This window comes from Carcharhinus amblyrhynchos, chromosome 16 (assembly GCF_965287045.1).
Source record: "Carcharhinus amblyrhynchos chromosome 16, sCarAmb.v2.hapA, whole genome shotgun sequence".
Lineage (NCBI taxonomy): Eukaryota > Metazoa > Chordata > Chondrichthyes > Carcharhiniformes > Carcharhinidae > Carcharhinus > Carcharhinus amblyrhynchos.
In genome coordinates this window covers 10,664,954-10,682,937 of record NC_137339.1, presented here as the reverse complement: position 1 = coordinate 10,682,937, position 17,984 = coordinate 10,664,954, and the positions used below count along the sequence as shown (strand labels likewise).

The 17,984-nt window shown below is 47.1% G+C and overlaps 1 protein-coding gene across 1 annotated transcript in view; it reads left to right on the top strand.

Annotated features, from left to right (window-relative positions):
• plcg1 (phospholipase C, gamma 1) overlaps positions 1-17,984 on the top strand; it is a 136,127-nt gene that overhangs the window by 102,993 nt on the left and 15,150 nt on the right. The window contains exons 21-25 of the mRNA XM_080204689.1: positions 5,691-5,794; positions 7,221-7,317; positions 8,130-8,199; positions 13,949-14,112; positions 14,849-14,945. Of these exons, the coding sequence (XP_080060815.1) occupies positions 5,691-5,794; positions 7,221-7,317; positions 8,130-8,199; positions 13,949-14,112; positions 14,849-14,945 (532 nt within the window). The remainder of the gene's footprint in view (positions 1-5,690; positions 5,795-7,220; positions 7,318-8,129; positions 8,200-13,948; positions 14,113-14,848; positions 14,946-17,984) is intronic.

The window sequence follows — 17,984 nt, the reverse complement described above, 5'->3', positions numbered from 1 at the left end:
ACCAGCACGTCTTTCGGACTGTGTGAGGAAACCAGAGCACCCGGAGGAAGCCCACGCAGGCATGGGGAGAACATGCAAACTCCATACGGACAGTGGCCCTATCCGGAATCGAACCCGTGCCCCTGGTGCTGTGAGGCAGCAGTGCTAACCACTGTGCCACCACGCCACCCTTGTGTGATTAGCCTGTGAACATGATGGTGCTCCCCATGACTTTGCTGTTGTTGCGTTTCTTGATGGGCAGGGTCGGAGGTGAGGGAGGTAACGTCCTGTGGATCAGTGACACTGTAGCTGAAATCGAGGAGAGGGTACGTGTTGAGGCCAGTGGCAGAAGCATCGATCAAATACCTTCTGTGCACATTGAGCTTCTGAAATGTTGTGGCGGCAACCACCTTGATACGTAGTATCGCAATACATACTTGATTTGAGCTTTGTAAATCTTAGGGAGTCTTAGAGTGATGAGGCCTGAGCTACTTGTTACAGGCTACCCCGTCCACTGACCTGTTCATTGACCCAATGTTGTTAAGATTCTGGTCATTGGTGATCCCCAGGAGGTTGAAGGTAGTGGAATCAGGTTGAAAGTGATACTTCTGAAAGTCATGGGAAGGTGGCTGGAGTGTGGTGGTGGAGGTGATAGGGGAAGAGGAGAGAGAGAGGGGCTGTCATTCTGACCACCAGATGGCAGTGGAACTATTGGAACAGCTGATGTGTAAAGTGTAAGTTTATTTATTAGTCACAAGTAGGCTTACATTAACACTGCAATGAAGTTACTGTGAAAATCCCCTAGTCGCCACACTCCGGCGCCTGTTCGGGTAACTCTGAGGGAGAATTTAGCATGGCCACTGCACCCTATCCAGCACGTCTTTGGGACTGTGGAAGGAAACCGGAGCACCCAGAGGAAACCCACACAAACAGTGACCCAAGCCAGGAATCGAACCCGGGTCCCTGGCGCTGTGGGGGCAGCAGTGCTAAGCACTGTGTTATCGTGCCACCCCAGCGGTGACTGGCTGCAGGCTTAGTGAGAGTTTGCGTGATAAATACAACAGCAGTAAGGTTAGCACGGGAAGCTTGTAATTAGTTGAAAAGATGAGTTGGCAACGGAATGCGGCTTCACTAGTTCAGCCTGGGGTGTCTTCCAGTCTCAACAACAAATGTTCTGTATAGCGAGAAGACTTAGAAGAATATGTGTCTAATAGCTTCAGCAAGCGTGAATGATCTGAAATGAAATTGTGTGGTTTCATTCTAACCTCTTAATGCAAACCATTGAATAAGATGTTGTTTTATCACCCCGCCCCCCCCCGCCCCATGCCCTGACTCCCCCCCAAACATTAACAAGAGTAAATTATTCTTTCCAACTTAATTTTATTTGGGGCTGAGGGGTTATCTATTCGTCACAAGTAAGGCCAACATTAACATCACAGTGAAGTTACTGTGAAATTCCCCTCGTCGCCACATTCGGCACCTGTTCGGGTCAGTTTATGTCTGAATGATTTGATTTGATCTGTGTCTAAATTTGACAGCTTTTTAATTCATTCAGGGGACACGGGCATCGCTGGTTGGCTAGCATTTATTGCCCATCCCTAGTTGTCTTTGAGAAGGTGATGGTGAAATGTACCTATTATATGCGAGGTGAGGGTTTATTATCTCTGGATCAATACAAGTGAGTGCAGAAACTTTTTTATGTACAAGGATATTATTCTGCCACCGCTCCCCCCCCCCCCCACCACCAACCCCCGTGCCTTGTTTTTGCCTCTCATCTCTATATCTGAATGGACAGAAAAACAAAAGAGTAGATTGGATCAAGCATAGAAATTCAGGAATCAAAAGGGTTGCTAAGTGCAGTTGGAGAGACAATTGGAAACAAAGATTCAAGGGCTTTTTCCTGACAAGTCACAAAATCATAGAATCTCTACACTGCAGAAGGAGGCCATTGGGCCCATCAGGTCTTCATTGACTCTCTGACAGAGTATCTTCCCAGGCCCTCTTCCCAAGTATTTACACAGCCAATTCCCCCATTTACATGTTGGCACACAGTGCCAAGGACCTGGGTTCGATTCCCAGCTTGGGTCACTACCTGTGCGAAGTCTGCAAGTCTCCCCATGTCTGCATGGGTGTTCTCCGGGTGTTCTGGTTTCCTCCCACAGTCCAAAAGGTGTGCTGGTTAGGTGCCTTGGCCGTGCTAGAAAGATTCTCCTTCAGTGTATCCAACAGGCACCGGAGTGTGATGACTAGGAGATTTTCACTGTAACCTCATTGCAGTGTTAATGTGAGCCTACTTGTGACTAATAAATAAATTTTAAACTTTACACATCTTGAGATACCAAAGGGCAGTTTAGCATGGCTAATCCAACTAAGCAACACACTTGGGATACCAAAGGGCAATTTATCATGGCCAAACCACCTAACCTAATTGCAGGAGAAATTGAGGGTAAAAAGAGAAGAAAAATTGGATGGATGACTAAGGCTGAGACGTGGACTGAGGGAGGCTTGAAGAAAACCAGAGAAGTAATGAGACAATAGAAGTGATCCCACTAAAGCTATGGTGACAAGAATAAACAATGCCTAGATTCCGTGCACCCATCTCTCTCTCCACCAACCCCCCACCCCCCCACCCCGCATCCATCTCTCCTTCCCCCCTCCCCACATGTCTGACCCCATGTCTCCGCATATCCCCTCTCTCTCTCTCTCACACAGTAGGCTTCTCCTGTGTTCCATTCGTCCATGTCACCATTCCCGTCCCCTCACTCTTCCCCATTCACCTTACCTCACCTCACAGCACCAGGGACCCGGGTTCGATTCCCGGCTTGGGTCACTGTCTGCGCGGAGTTCTCCCCGTGTCTGCGTGGATTTCCTCTGAGTGCTCCAGTTGCCTCCCACAGTCCAAAGACGTGCATGGATGGATCGGCCGTGCTAAATTGTCCCTTAGTATCAAGAAGACTAGCTAGGGGCTTTGGGGATAGAGACTGGGTGGGATTGAGGTTGGTGCAAACTCGATGGGCCGAATAGCCTCCTCCTGCACTGTGCAGGATTCTGTGAGAAGGGAGCCATTAAGGCAGACTCCCTTCCTTAAAGGGTGTATTGTGAAGAGGATGGGATTTTCAAAACAGCCTGGTAGTTTTATGACTATGATTAACTTTTAGCATTCAATTAAATTTAATTTCCACCAACTGCCTTGGTAGGATTTGAAATTATGGGCAGAATTTTCCTGCCCCTCCTGCCACAGGAATCGCAGCGGGCGGGACATGGATCACAGGACGGTCTGTTGACCTCGGACAGGATTTTCCAGTTTAGGGGCAGATGCGGCTAGAAAATCCTGCCCAATGTCTCTGAAGCATTGAACCTAAATTTAGGATGAGTGCACTTAACGGGAAGCTTGGTAAAGAGAAGCGGGAGTAAGGAATTAGAAGGTTATTCTAACTGGGCTGGATAAATAGAGGTTGGAGGAAGTGTGTTTGGAACGTGGGCTGACTGGGCCTGTTTTTAGTCTGTACGTTTGTGTAGAAATTATTTCACTACAGGAATGGATACAGCACCACATTCTGGAAACAATTTGACATTACACCATCTCTCTCACAAGTAATTCAGATTTTGAAAAAGAAAGGACTTAGGAGCAGGAATAGGCCATTCAGCCCATTGAGTCTGTTCTGTCAGTCAATAAGATCATGGCTGATCTGTGGCCTCAACTCCACTTTCTTCTTTGACTCCACCAACACCCTCACCATCTCTAGACAATCAAAGATCTTTCTAACCCTGCGCTGAATAAATGCAGTAATCCAGCCTCCGCTGCTCTCTGGGAAAGACAGTTCCACGTAAGGTCAGCACAATGGCACACAGTGGTTAGCACTGCTGCCTCACAGCGCCAGGGATCCGGGTTCAGTTCCCGACTTGGGTCACCGTCTGTGTGGAGTTTGCACGTTCTCCCTGTGTCTGCGTGGGTTTCCTCCCACGGTCCAAAGATGTGCGGGTGAGGTTGAATGGCCATGCTAAAATTGATCATGGTGTCAGGGAGATTAGCAGAGTAAATGTGTGGGGTTGCAGGAATAGGGCCTGGGTGGGATTGTGGCCGGTACAGACTTAATGGGCTGAATGGCCTCCTTCTCTACTGTAGGAATTCTATGATTCTATACCAATGATGTGAGAAAAAAAATTTCTCCTCATCTCCATCTCTTATCCTTAAACTGTGTCCCCTAATTCTGTTCTGGCTGATAAAGTGGAAACCTGTCCTTAAACTGTGCCCCCTAGATCTAGCCTCTCTCCACCAGTGGAAAGATCCTCCCTAATCCACCCTGTGAAGTCACCTCAGAATCTTATGTGTTTCAGTAAGGTCACATCTCATACTTCTACACCCCAATAGGTAAAGGCCCAACCCGTTCAATCTTTCTGAGTATGGTATCATTGTGTCCAAATCTCTCACACACCCCCTCTTCCCCCCAGGTTTGGGGCTGTAAGATTCCTGCCTGCAAATCTGGAATGTTCCTCCAGTCAATGAGTATTTCGCTTCCAGACGGTGATTAGCAAGCGTGTCACATTAACTCTCAAAGTTCTTTCGCTTTGACCCAAATTACTTTCTCCATCGACAAGGTTGTGTAAGAGAGGTCTATAAGATTGTAAGAAAGCTAAGATTACAGTGATGTAGCCAATGTTTTCTGTTCTATCTCTTCCATACTTACCATCCAAGGTCCAAAACGTTCATTCCAGGTTAAGCAGCACTTCACTTGCACCTCTTTCAATTTCGTGTATTGCACTCGCTGCTCCCAATGTGGTCTTCTCTATGTTGGAGAGACCAAGCGTAGACTGGGTGATCGCTTTGCTGAGCACCTTCAGCCTGTGCACAGTCAGGTCCCTGACCTTCCAGTTGCTTGCCGGCATCTCCACATCATGACTTCCGGTTGCTTGCCATTTTAACACGCGATCCTGCTCCCACGCCCACATAATTGTCCCTGGCCTGCTGCAATGTTCCAGTGAAGCTCAACAGAAACTAGAGGAGCAGCATCTCACCTTCCGGCTAGGCACTTTACAGCTTGCGGTCTCAACATCGAATTCGACAACTTCAAATGATTTGCTCTACCCCACCTCGACCCCTTTGTTTTCATTCTATTTTATTTAATTTTTCACTGTTCCCTACTTTTTATTTCTTCATCGTCTTTCTTCCATTTTTCTCCTTCCCCCCTTTCCCCTACTTCATCTCCCTTCCCTTCCCTTTTCTGTCCCCCGCTTCCCCTTTTGTACATTCTACCTCTGTCCCATCATCCCCCCCCCCCCCCTTTCTCCTCCAACATCTCCATCTTACAACTTCCCTGCCATTTGGCCATTTATTCTGTCTGGACAGCTATTAGCTGTCTTCTCCCTTGATTTCTATGGCTATGACTTATCTTTCATTCCCTCCGCCTGCAGTATAAATATCTCCCACTTTCTATGCCTTTTAGCTTTGACAAAGGATCATCTGGACTCGAAACGTCATCTCTTTTCTCTCCTTACAGATGCTGCCAGACCTGCTGAGATTTTCCAGCATTTTCTCTTTTGGTTTCAGATTCCAGCATCCGCAGTAATTTGCTTTTATCCAATGTTTTTAGCATGGAGGAGGGGGCTATCACTGCAGTTTTGTAAAAATGTATATTGCACGCGTGTACAGCCTGTACAAGATCCTTTGTTCCAGCAGCAGTCAGTGTTTATAACCTGGTTCTGTGTTACAGGGTACGGTCAAAGCAATGTATGATTACAAGGCACAACAGGATGACGAGCTCTCCTTCTGCAAGAACTCCATCATTCAGAATGTGGTCAAACAGGAAGGAGGATGGTAAGCTCACGTCACACACATGGAAAACTCCGTCTTAACTGGAGTAAGGCCTGAAACATGTTCTCCACCAAATTGAACCATTGGTTTGTATTTCCCTGAGTACTGGAGGGTAAGACGGAGTTCTCCGGCCATCCACGCCGGTGGGATTCCACGTTCCCACCGGCAGCGCAGCCCCGCCCGTGAGTTTCTTTATTGCGCTGGGTACCAAATTTTGTTTGGAAACACTGGTGTGAACTGTCATAACTGTGCTGTTTGAATGGGAATATTTTGCGTTATGATAGATTTATTCTGAGACATGCCATTATCCTGAGGGGGATCCAAGCATTACTCCTGTGACCTTATGTGAACCATTGTTGGGCAAGTTAGAAACATCGAAACATAGAAACTAGGAGCAGCAGCAGGCCATTCGGCCCTTCGAGCCTGCCTTGCCATTCATTTTGATCATGGCTGATCATTGATTTCCATACCCCCCACCCTTCCCCCCATCCCTCGATCCGTTTAGTCCCAAGAGCTATATCTAATTTCTTCTTGAAATCAGACAATGTTTTGGCCTCAACTACTTTCTGTGGTAGTGAATTCCACACGTTCACCATCCTTTGGGTGAAGAGATTTCTCCTCACCTCAGTCCTAAAAGGTTTACCCCTTATCCTCAAACTATTACCCCTAGTTCTGGACCCTCCCGCCAGTTGGGGACATTCTTTCTGAATCTACCCTGTCTAATTCTGTTCAAATTTTGTAAGTTTCTGTGAGATCCCCTCTCACTTTTCTAGTGAATATAATCCTTACTGACTTAGTCTCTACTCTTATGACAGACCCGCCATCCCAGGAATCAGCCTGGTAAACCTTCCCTGCACTCCCTCTAGAGCAAGGACACCCTTCCTCAGATAAGGACACCAAAACTGCGCACAGTCCTGCAGGTGTGGCCTTACCAACGCCCTGTACAACTGCACTAAAACATCCCTATTCGTATACTCAAACCCTCTCGCTATGAAGGCCGTTTGCCTTCTTTACTGCCTGCTGTGCTTTCAGTGACTGGTGCACGAGGACGCCAAGGTCTTGCTGAGTGTCCACTCTCTCAGTTTATACCCATTCAGTTAGGAAGAGTCCGGTGCCCTGATGACTTTGCATTGCTGACCAGAAAAGAGAGGAAGTGAATGATTGTGAGAGCTGGGGAAGAATTAGAGAAGAGGCAGTCAGAGCTTGCATTTGCCACACCTTTAATGCACTTCAAAGGTTCCTCACGTGGAATGATTTATTTTGACATTACGTGAGTTAATGCACCAGCTGTTTTGGACATCTGAAGGCACCAGCAAGAGCAGTGCCAATTAATTCTCCAGTTTATACCATCTTCCCAATGCCCGCCAGCCCAAATTGATGCGCCTGCTGTTGCCTCAGTGCTTTGATCTCTTTCCAATTTATTTTCCAGGTGGAAAGGTGACTATGGGGGGAAACGGCAATTTTGGTTCCCTGCTAACTACGTGGAGGAGATAATGAGCCCGACTACCTCAGAACCAGAGCGATTGGTGAGACACTTTAATCTAGCTTGACACAAGACTCTGTCCCTCTGAAGCATCAGAAATATGATCCTTCCATTGATAGATGCATTCCAAACAACTTTAAATGTAGAAGAGCTTCTTCTCATCCTTCATGACAAATCGTTTCTTGCGCTCTTGTTTTTATTTTCTGCTCCTACTTGGAGGAGGTTTGTCTCCTTCTGAGGCCGAGGGGAGATCGGTTAGGGGTCTACAAAACGATGAGAGGCACCGACAGGGTGGACAGTCAGAGGCTTGTCCCAGGGTGGAAGTGTCAATTACAAAGAGGGCGCGGGTTCAAGGTGAGACGGTGGGGGGGGGGAAGTTGAAGGGAGATGTGTGGGGAAAGAGAGTGGTGGGTGCCTGGAACGTGCCGTCAGAGGAGGTGGTGGAAGCAGGCACATTAGCACCATTTAAGAAGCACCCAGATGGGTAGATGAATAGGGAGGGAATAGAGGGAAACAGACTGAGTAAGGACAGAAGGATTTCTTTGTTTACTTGGACACCATGATGGGCATGGGCTTGGAGGGCCGAAGGGCCTGTTCCTCTGCTATACTTTTCTTTGTTCCTAGCTCTCAGCCCTTCCCTAAGTAAAATTAGTCTCGTTTTGAGACCAATCAAGCTGCATTCAAACTCTGGTCTGTATAACTCAATCTGACCGCTTAATGTCGATGAGCTCTGCAACAACTATTTCTGATTAATTGGGAGGTTTTATTTTGATGTTGGTCAATGTACATTTAATATCTGGAGCTTGTATGGACTCACCTGGCGCTTACTCTCCCTCTTCTTCCCCCTATTTGCAGCCCCTTAGTGAAAACAGTCCTCTCGGGAACTTATTGCGAGGATTTCTGGATGTACCTTCCTGTCAGATTGGTGAGTAAAACCAATGCCTAGTGTCAGTAACCCTAACTGGGGTCTATCTGAGAGGTTGCTTTACAGCTATAGTGGGTCTGATGTCTCCAATTCCTCCATTAAGATAAGTCAATCAAGCCTCTGAACTCAAGTTCTCAGAGAGAGGGAAGACCATGTTAGTGGAGAAGGGAGAAAAAAAAGGGAAAGACCTGCATTTATATAGAAACTAGAAGCAGGAGTAGACCATTCAGCCCTTCAAGCCTGCTCCATCATTCATTTTGATCCTAGTAAATAGTCTGACAACAGCAGGTTAAAGTCCAACAGGTTTATTTGGTAGCACGAGCTTTCGGAGCTCTGCTCCTTCATCAGGTGAGTGCCATGAGCACTCACCTGATAGCCAAATTCAAGATACAAAACTCATGATCTAGGCAGGCTCCGCAAAATACTTTGGAGTTTTCGACCTGAATCACAATGGTAAGGTGTAAAGAGGGAGGCAACATGGACTTGTGGTTGAAAGCTCAATGCAGGATAAAATATGACACCAAAATGATAACCTTCAGACAGTTGCCAGGGAGAGGGATGGAGCTGGTGGCTAGGGTATGGAGTTTGTGGGATAAGCATGATAGGCTTCATCTTCCGGTATGATATAAATGACCCCCTAGGGAGCTTTTAGCAAACAAAGTTTATTTAAGAATATAGTTAATATGTATAGTAAGAAAATTAACAAAAATTTTTTTTCAATTGCAAACAAGAAACAAACAAGCATGATATAATATAATCCTGAACAAATATATCTAATGTATTCCAATCAAACCAATCCCATAAACAAAAGACCCTTTCCACAAGTTTAACACAGCAACCTGACCTGCCAACCAGTTTCTCTCCTAACAATACAGAGTCATAAACATTCCAGTAAAAATAAACAAACCCCTCTTTAAGCAGCAATAAAAAGACTCTCGTAGACAGCTGGCAACAGTGAGAAAAACAAACTGAAAACTTATAACTAAAGAGTACGCGATTAAAAAGAACACTTCTTAAAGGTACACTAACGTCACAGTAACATTGTCCGACTTCACCTCTGTCTCAGTCCATCCACTGCTGAAACCATCATCCATGCTTCTGCTACCCCCAGACTGAACCACATTGCGCAGATTCTTGATCAGGATCTCAAAGAATAGAATCACTACAATACAGGCCATTTGGCCCATCAAGTCTGCATCAACTCTCTGCTAGAGCATCACAACCCCTTCCCTATCCTCATAATCACAGATATTTACCCCACTAATCACCCCTCCCCCCCAAACCTACACATCCTGGGATGCTAAGGGCAACTTAGAACAGCTAATCCACCTAACCTGCACATCTTTCGGACTATGGGAGGAATCCGGAGCACCCGGAGGAAACCCACACAGACATGGGGAGAATGTGCAAACTCTACACAGACAATGACCCAAGCTGGGAATCGAACCCGTGTCCCTGGCCCTGTGAGGCAGCAGTGCTAACCACTGTGCCGTTCTACTGCCAGAGAGTCAGTGCAGTTTCAGTAAAGGTCAAGGAGCCACTGATCTTGCACAAAATTTTCCAAGCAATCCGCCATGTGCTTCACGGTGAAGGTGACAGCCCGCCATTGGCCAGTCGTGAGATCTCCTGGTCCTGCCGTTGTCAACAGCGTTTCCCATTAAACACACCCCCCGTCGCCAAGCAACAGGTGGACTGTTCCAGGAGAAATGCCAAGAGTTGATTAATCCAGACTGAGGAAAGGAGAAATTTCTTCACGCAAAGAGTTGTGAATCTAAAATTCAATACACCAAGGGTTCATGGATTTATAGAATTCCTAAAGTGCTGAAGGAGGGGGGTGCAGTTTAGAACAGAGTTGAGGAGGAACTTCTTCTCTCAGAGGGTGGTGAATCTCTGGAATTCTCTGCCCATTGAAGTGGTGGAGCTACCTTGTTGGATATATCTAAGTCACAGATAGATAGATTTTTGATCGATAAGGGATTTAAGGGTTATGGGGAGGAGGCGTGTAAGTGGAACTGATCCACTTCAGATCAGCCATGATCCTATTGAATGGCAGGGCAGGCTAGATGGCCTACTCCTGCACCTGTTTCTTATGTTTTTGTGTTCTTATGAGGCCATTCAGCCCATCAAGCCTGCACTGACAACAATCCCAACAAGGCCCTATCCCCATAACCTCCATGTCTCTAAACTACACATCTTGGGACACTAAGGGGCAAGTTAGCATGGCCAATCCACCTAATGTACACATCTTTGGGGTGTGAGAGGAAACCAGAGCATCCGGGAGAAACCCACACAGACATGGGTAGAACGGGAAAACTCCACGCAGACAGACACCCAAGGCTGGAATCGGACCTCGGTCCCGGGTGTTGTGAGGCAGCAGTGCTAATCAGTGTGCCGTGATTGTGGATTGTTAGCAGGATCCACTCCGGTCAGTGAAAACAAAACCAAGACACAGCACTTTCTTACTGAGAGAGTTTATGGACTTTGTTCAGTATATTAACTCGCCTCTCACACTGCCAGTGCCACAGCTGTGCCCTATTTATACATACTTAAATACAGTGCCTTTCACCTGTGCATCTTAAGAATATACAGTAAGAAGCCTCACAACACCATGTTAAAGTCCAGCAAGTTTATTTGGTAGCATGAGTTTTCAGAGCGCTGCTCCTTCACCAGGTGAGTCACCTAATGAAGGAGCAGCGCTCCGAAAGCTCGTAAACCTGGTATTGCGAGAGGTCTAACTGTGCCCACCCTAGTCCAACGCCGGCATCTCCACATCTTAAGAATACAATATAGCGTTGACAGCGGATGCTCCATCATTCGGCATATTTAAGGCTGACATTGACTGAGTTATGGGCCCTGATTTTACCTGCACGCCCGCCCTGAAATCGAGATGGGCGAGGCTTGCAGAACGGCATTCCCTGTTGGCCTCGGGCACGACCTTATGGTTGTGCCAGTAAAATTCCAGCCATGGTCCCTGAGGGAATCAGGGGATGGAAAGGAAAGTGGAGTTGCGGCAGAGGGATCAGCCTTGATTGAACATAACATAAGAACATAAGAAATAGGAGCAGGAGTAGGCCATCTAGCCCTTCGAGCCTGCCCCGCCATTCAATAAGATCATGGCTGATCTGAAGTGGATCAGTTCCACTTTCCCGCTTTCTCCCCATAACCCTTAATCCCCTTGTCTATCAGAAACCTATCTACCCGTGACTTAAATATATTTAGCAAGGGAGCTGCCACCACTTCAACGGGCAGAGAATTCCAGAGATTCACCACCCTTTGAGTGAAGAAGTTCCTCCTCAACTCCGATCTAAACTGCACCCCCTTATCTTGAGGCTGTGCCCTCTAGTCCTGCTATCCTTTCAAAGCGGGAAGAATCTCTCTACCTCTACCCTATCCATCCCCTTCATTATCTTATACATCTCTATAAGATCCCCCCTCAGCCTTCTAAACTGAGTACAGACCCAATCTATTCAATCTCTCCTCATAGTCTAACCCCCTCATCTCTGGTATCAGCCTAGTGAACCTTCTCTGCACTCCCTCCAAGGCCAATATATCCTTCCGCAAGTGCGGCGACCAAAACTGCACACAGTACTCCAGCTGCGGCCTCACCAATACCCTGAGCTGCAGCAAGACCTCCCTACTTTTATATTCTATCCCCCTCACTATAAAGGCCAGCATCCCATTCGCCTTCTTGATCACCTGCTGCACCTGCAGACTGGGTTTTTGCGATTCGTGCACAAGGACCCCCAGGTCCCTCTGCACCGTAGCATGCTGCAGCTTTTCGCCTTTTAAATAATAATCCCTCCTACTATTATTTCTGCCAAAGTGAATAACCTCACACTTGCTAACGTTGTACTCCATCTGCCAGGTCCTTGCCCACTCGCTCAGCCTATCCAGATCCCTCTGCAGACTTTCCACACCCTCCACGCAATTTGCTTTTCCACTCATCTTCGTGTCATCAGCAAATTTCGTCACCCTACACTCAGCCCCCTCCTCCAGATCATCTATGTACCGCATGGCAGAGCAGACTGGTGGAACTATAATACTCTGCTCTCGCTCCCATTTCCTATGTTATGTTTTGCTATGTTATAGGTGCTATATGCATCTAAGTTGTTACTGTTGTTGATTTTGCCACGAGACTCTTGTCCTGAATGCCAAAGCAAGCTCTTGTGCTATGGGAATGGAATGCCTTAAATCGCAGTGTACAAATTCACTCAGCATTGAAAACAGCCCCATTAACCTGGCCCTCAAAATTACCTTTTTGTGCATTCGTGACATCAGCATCCACTCCCTTTTTTGACCATGACATGCAATATTCACGTCAGGAGCTGCCCTCAACCTCTTGCCCTGTGAATGGATCTTCTAATTACCAGTACCTTGTAGCTGCATGTAAGGGATCAAGCGGGTGATACGGGTTGCTTTTTGAAGACGCACAGGGGTATTGGACATGCCCACGTAAAGCAGACCCCATGTGGCCAACAGCTAAGATGGCAACCACTCAGGAGGCTAAGGAAATTTGTCATGTCCACCGCGACTCTCACCAACTTTTACAGATGCACCATAGAAAGTATTCTTTCTGGTTGTATCACAGCTTGGCCTGGCTACTGCTCTGACCAAGACCGCAAAAAACTACAAAGGGTCGTGAATGAAGCCCAGTCCGTCACACAAACCAGCCTCTCATCCATTGACTCCGTCTACACTTCAGGAAAAGCAACCTCAGGAAAGCAACCAGCATAATTAAGGACCCCACGCACCCCGGACATTCTCTCTTCCACCTTCTTCCATCGGGAAAAAATGCAAAAGTCTGAGATCACGTGCCAACCAACTCAAGAACAGCTTCTTCCCTGCTGCCATCAGACTTTTGAGTGGACCTACCTCATATTAAGTTGATCTTTCTCTCCACCCTAGCTGTGACTGTAACAACTACATTCTGCACCCTCTCCTTAGTTCGATGCAGTGGTCATGCTAAAATCTCCCTCAGTGTACCCCAACAGGCATTGGAGTAGGGGATGTTCACAGTAACTTCATTGCATTGTTAATGTAAGCCCATTTGTGACTAATAAATAAACTTTTCCTTCTCCATGAACAGTGTACTTTGTCTGTATTGTGCGCAAGAAACAATACTTTCACTGTATACCAATACATGTGACAATAATAAATCAAATCAAATCACTCACACTCACGTTGGCAGTTCACTTTTAAGCTCAGGTATGAGCCAACCTCAGTTTTTAGAGGGATTCTTCCAAGCCCTCAATGGTCGACTTCTATGTCAATGAGTACGGCAGTTTTTTTTATATTGGCGAATTGCTGTCAGTGAGATTTGTTTCTGTAGTTGATTTCTTCCAGCCTTGTACATTGGGGCGTAGCCACTCCCATTTATTTATTCATTCATGGGACATGGGTGTCACTGGCTGGGCCAGCGTTTATTGCCCAACCCTAGTTGCCGAGGGCAGCTGAGAGTCAACCACATTGCTGTGGCTCTGGAGTTACACATAGGCCAGACCGGGTAAGGACAGCAGATTTCCTTCCCTAAAGGACATTGGTGAGCCAGCTGGTTTATCCGAGAATGATTTCACGGTCGTCGGTAGATGCTTAATTCCAGATTTTTTTTAGTGAATTCAAATTCCACCATCAGGATTCAAACCCAAGTCCCCAGAACATTAGCTGAGTTTCTGGATTAACAGTCCACCATCGCCTCCCCATTTAAATAAGCAGCCCCGATATTCGATTGACTCCTTCCATCTTGTTTCAGCCGTCCATCCCGATGGGAAAGGCAGCCGTCCGTATGTTTTTAAAATAAATGGGATCTCGTTCAACCGCTCGCCTGTGACAATGGACCTGGCAGCAGAGACAATAGAAGATCTGAATGACTGGGTGACCAAGATCCGTGAAGCAGCACAAACAGCAGACGCCAGGGTAAGGAAACAGTCGATGTTCTGCTTTCTGTCACCTCCTTTAGTGACCCATTCTAGAACTTCTTTCATATTTTTGGAAATAAAAGCCTTGCAGTTAGTAATGGAGATTCCACGTTCAGAGATGGCTTTCCCCATTCTGGGTCGGTGTGACGATTTCAATAGATGTGAAGGAAATGACTTTCATGTCTTCTGATCCATGCTGCCTGTTGCCAGGGGATTTTACTGGAACACACGTTCCGATCTGCTAATGTCTGCTCCACCTTCTCAGCCTCTTCCAATTCAGGTAATGCACAATAGGCTCCGGCTAATCGTCCCAGCTACTCACCCCATTAAGGATAGACGTTCCTATACTCTGGCAAGAAGAGGTAACCCCCCAGAACTGTGCCCTGGTGAGAACAGGCAGCACAGAAATTGCACCCCAACAAGAACAGGCATCACAGAAACTGTACTCTAAGAAGAACAGGCATCATTGTAACTGAACCCCAATAAAGTGTCACTGAAACTGTATCCTTGCAAGAACAGGTGTTACTGAAAATGTAGCCCAAAGAGAGCTGAAACTTTGAAGGTGCAGGGAAACTGTAGAGAAATATTAATAAACGACCCACCTCCTCCCCCGCCCCCCAAAACTGCCCCACTATTTAATGAGGTTGCAGAGTTCATGGATAATCGGTGTGTTCAATAAAAGATTGGGAAATCTTATTTGAAAGCTATTGACTTGGACTTCGTTCACTCCTTAGAAAGAAGAAGGGAAGATGATGGAGCGTAGAAAGAAGATCGCTCTGGAACTCTCTGACCTGGTTGTGTATTGCAGACCTGTCCCCTTTGATGAAGAAAGTAAGTGATTTTAGAAAAGCAAGTAGTATCCTGCTAGTTATCGGTTACCTGAGCGTTGGCCGGTGCCCCTGTTTAAATCCTGACAATCTGTTGGTTTAGGTTTCATTGTTAACGCCCCCTTCGTGGGGAGAGTCCCTCTCCTCCTGGCGAATCACATGGCTATCTGGGCATGAAACCCTGCCTTGTCAGTGGGCAGAGTGGATGGGGGTCTGGGGGCGGGGGGTGGGGTAGAGGAATGGGAGGGCGGGAGAGCTGGCGGACCACACTTCGTTTTGGCAAAGGTTTACGGAAGTCAGTCACTCCCAAATCAGGACAGACCGAAGGGTGAACTGCATTACTGGAATGGGTGGTATTCTGGATTAGTTAGTTCAGTGCAAGAATCGCTCCACCACTAATATTTCTGCTCTGGGAAACATGACCAAGCTGTCCTCGGCCACTGCCCTCAGTGGGCGGCATGGTGGCACAATGGATGGCACAGCGGCACAGAGGTTAGCACTGCTGCCTCGCGGTATCAGGGACCCAAGTTCAGTTCCTGACTTGTGTGAAATCTTCATGTTCTCCCCGTGTCTGCATGGGTTTCCTCCGGGTGCTCTGGTTTCCTCCCGCACTCCAAAGATGTACAGGTTAGGCGCGTTAGCCATGCTGAACTCTCTCACAGCGTCAGGGTAAATACGTAGGGTTACAGGAGTAGGGCCTGGGTGAGATTGTTGTCGGTGACTGCTCGATGGGCCGACTGGCCTCCTTCTGCACTATAGGGATTCTGGTTTATGCAAAAGTCTGATGGCAGCAGGGAAGAAGCCAGTTGGTACGCGATCTCAGATTTTTGTATCTTTCTCTCGGCAGAAGAAGGTGGAAGAGAGAATGTCCGGAGTGCGTGGGGTCCTTGATTATGCTGGCTGCTTTTCTGAGGCAGTGGGAAGTGCAGTTTAGGTGGACTGACCGTGCTAGAATTGTCCTTTATTGTTCCAAAATGTGTAGGTTAGGGGATTTGCGATGTAAACGCTTGGGGTTACAAGGATCGAGCTGGGTTGGTGAATTTAGGTAAGATGCTCCGTCGGAGATGGGTGCAGACTCGATGGGCCGAATGGCCTCCTCTGCACGGGTGCTGTCAGATCTGCTGAGATTTTCCAGCATTTTCTGTGAGTTATAACCTGGCAATCAAAAAGTTGTAGCTTATGGTGGATCTCTGCGCCACGTGCTAATTGAGCCACAAACATGAAAATGTTTCTAGGTCACATCCTTAACTGTGGTTGCGCTGTTCACCATTGGTTTAAGCTCCCCAGGCTGGGGAGAAAGGGAAGACAGTGGGATCCCTGCTCCTGCTTACTATCCTGTAGAACCTCCACCCTCTCTCCCTCCGCCCCTGGGAGCTCTGGCCAGAAGGTGAGGATTGTGGTCATTAACTAAGAACAGAGTCGTGGTTGTTGATAGCCATCTGTCCCACACCCTCCCAACAATAGCAATCGCCGCCCAGGGCTTAACGTTGACTAAAAGCTTTTTATTGGCAGATGAGACTGAGCTGAGGAATAGATGAGGGTAACCTTGCTCACAGAGCCACCTGGTGGCTAAGATCCACAACTACATGGTGACATTGACACAGGAAATTTAAATCATAGAATTGTGGAATCCCAACATTGCAGGAGGCAGCCATTCAGCCCATTTAGCCTGCACCAACAACAACCTAACCTAGGCCCATATCCCCATAACTCCGCATATTTACCCTGCTAATCCCCCTGACAATAAGGGGCAATTTAGCATGGCCAATCAACCCAACCTACTCATCTTTGGACACTCAGGGAGAACTTAGCATGGCCAATGCGCCTAACCTGCACATCTTTTGGGCTTCATAGGGAGAACGTGCAAATTCCACACAGACAGTCAGCCAAGGTCAGAATTGAGTCCGGCTCTCTGGCGCTGTGAAAAGTAAAAGGAAAGTTTTTTTATTAGTCAAAAGTAAGGCTTACGTTAACACTGCAATAAGTTACTGCAAAATTCCCCTAGTCGCTGCGGTCTGGCGCTGTTCAGGTCAATGCACCTAACCAGCACGTCTTTCAGAATGTGGGAGGAAACTGGAGCATCTGGAGGAAACCCACGCAGGCACAGGGAGAACGTGCAAACGCCACACAGACAGTAACCCGAAGCTGGGAATCGAACCTGGGTCCCAGGCGCTGTGAGGCAGCGGTGCTAACTACTGTGTCACCGTGCCACCCGTAAATGGACGCTGTTGACACAGTAATTTACAATGATTAAAATTCACAGTAAAATATCAGCAGAAATTGAGACAGCAGGAAGACTTGTTTGAATTCCAAGATTTTGATAATATCTATTTTGTTTTTGGTTATAATCCATTAATAGATTTCCCACCTGGATCTGAAGTGTAGATCCAATGGGAACCAGCGTAGCCAGTTAGTTTGGAGTGTGAGACAGTAAGGATATTAAAATGTAGCTATAGATCTGAGAAGGGCCAGAGAGTAAAACGAAACAAATGAACCCTCGTAGCCATTATAAAGCTACAACTAGTGCAAGATGTTGAATCATATTTATGAGGCTGGGAGCCTGGAAACAAAGCAGTGGCACATTGTGAGGTAGCACTGCTACCTCACAGCATCAGGGGACCCGGGTTTAATTCCTGGCATGGGTCACTGTCTGTGTGGAGTTTGCACATTCTCCCCATGTCTGTATGGGTTTCCTCTGGGTGCTCCGGTTTCCTCTCACAGTCTGAAAGACGTGCTGGTTAGGTGCATTGACCCGAACAGGTGCTGAAGTGTGGCGACTCTGGGAATTTCACAATAACTTCATTGCAGTGCTGCTGTAAGCCTACTTGTGACTAATAAATAAACTTCTGACTTTTAAAGATGTGCGGGTGAGGTTGATTGTCCTTGCTAAACCCGAGTGTGAGGGGGATTAGCAGGGTGAATAAGGAGTACAGGAATAGGGCTTGGGTGGGATTGTGGTCAGTGCAGACGCGATCAATGGCCTCCTTCTGTACTGTAGGGATTCTATGATTCAATGGAACTGGTCATGGCATGCACAGGCTAG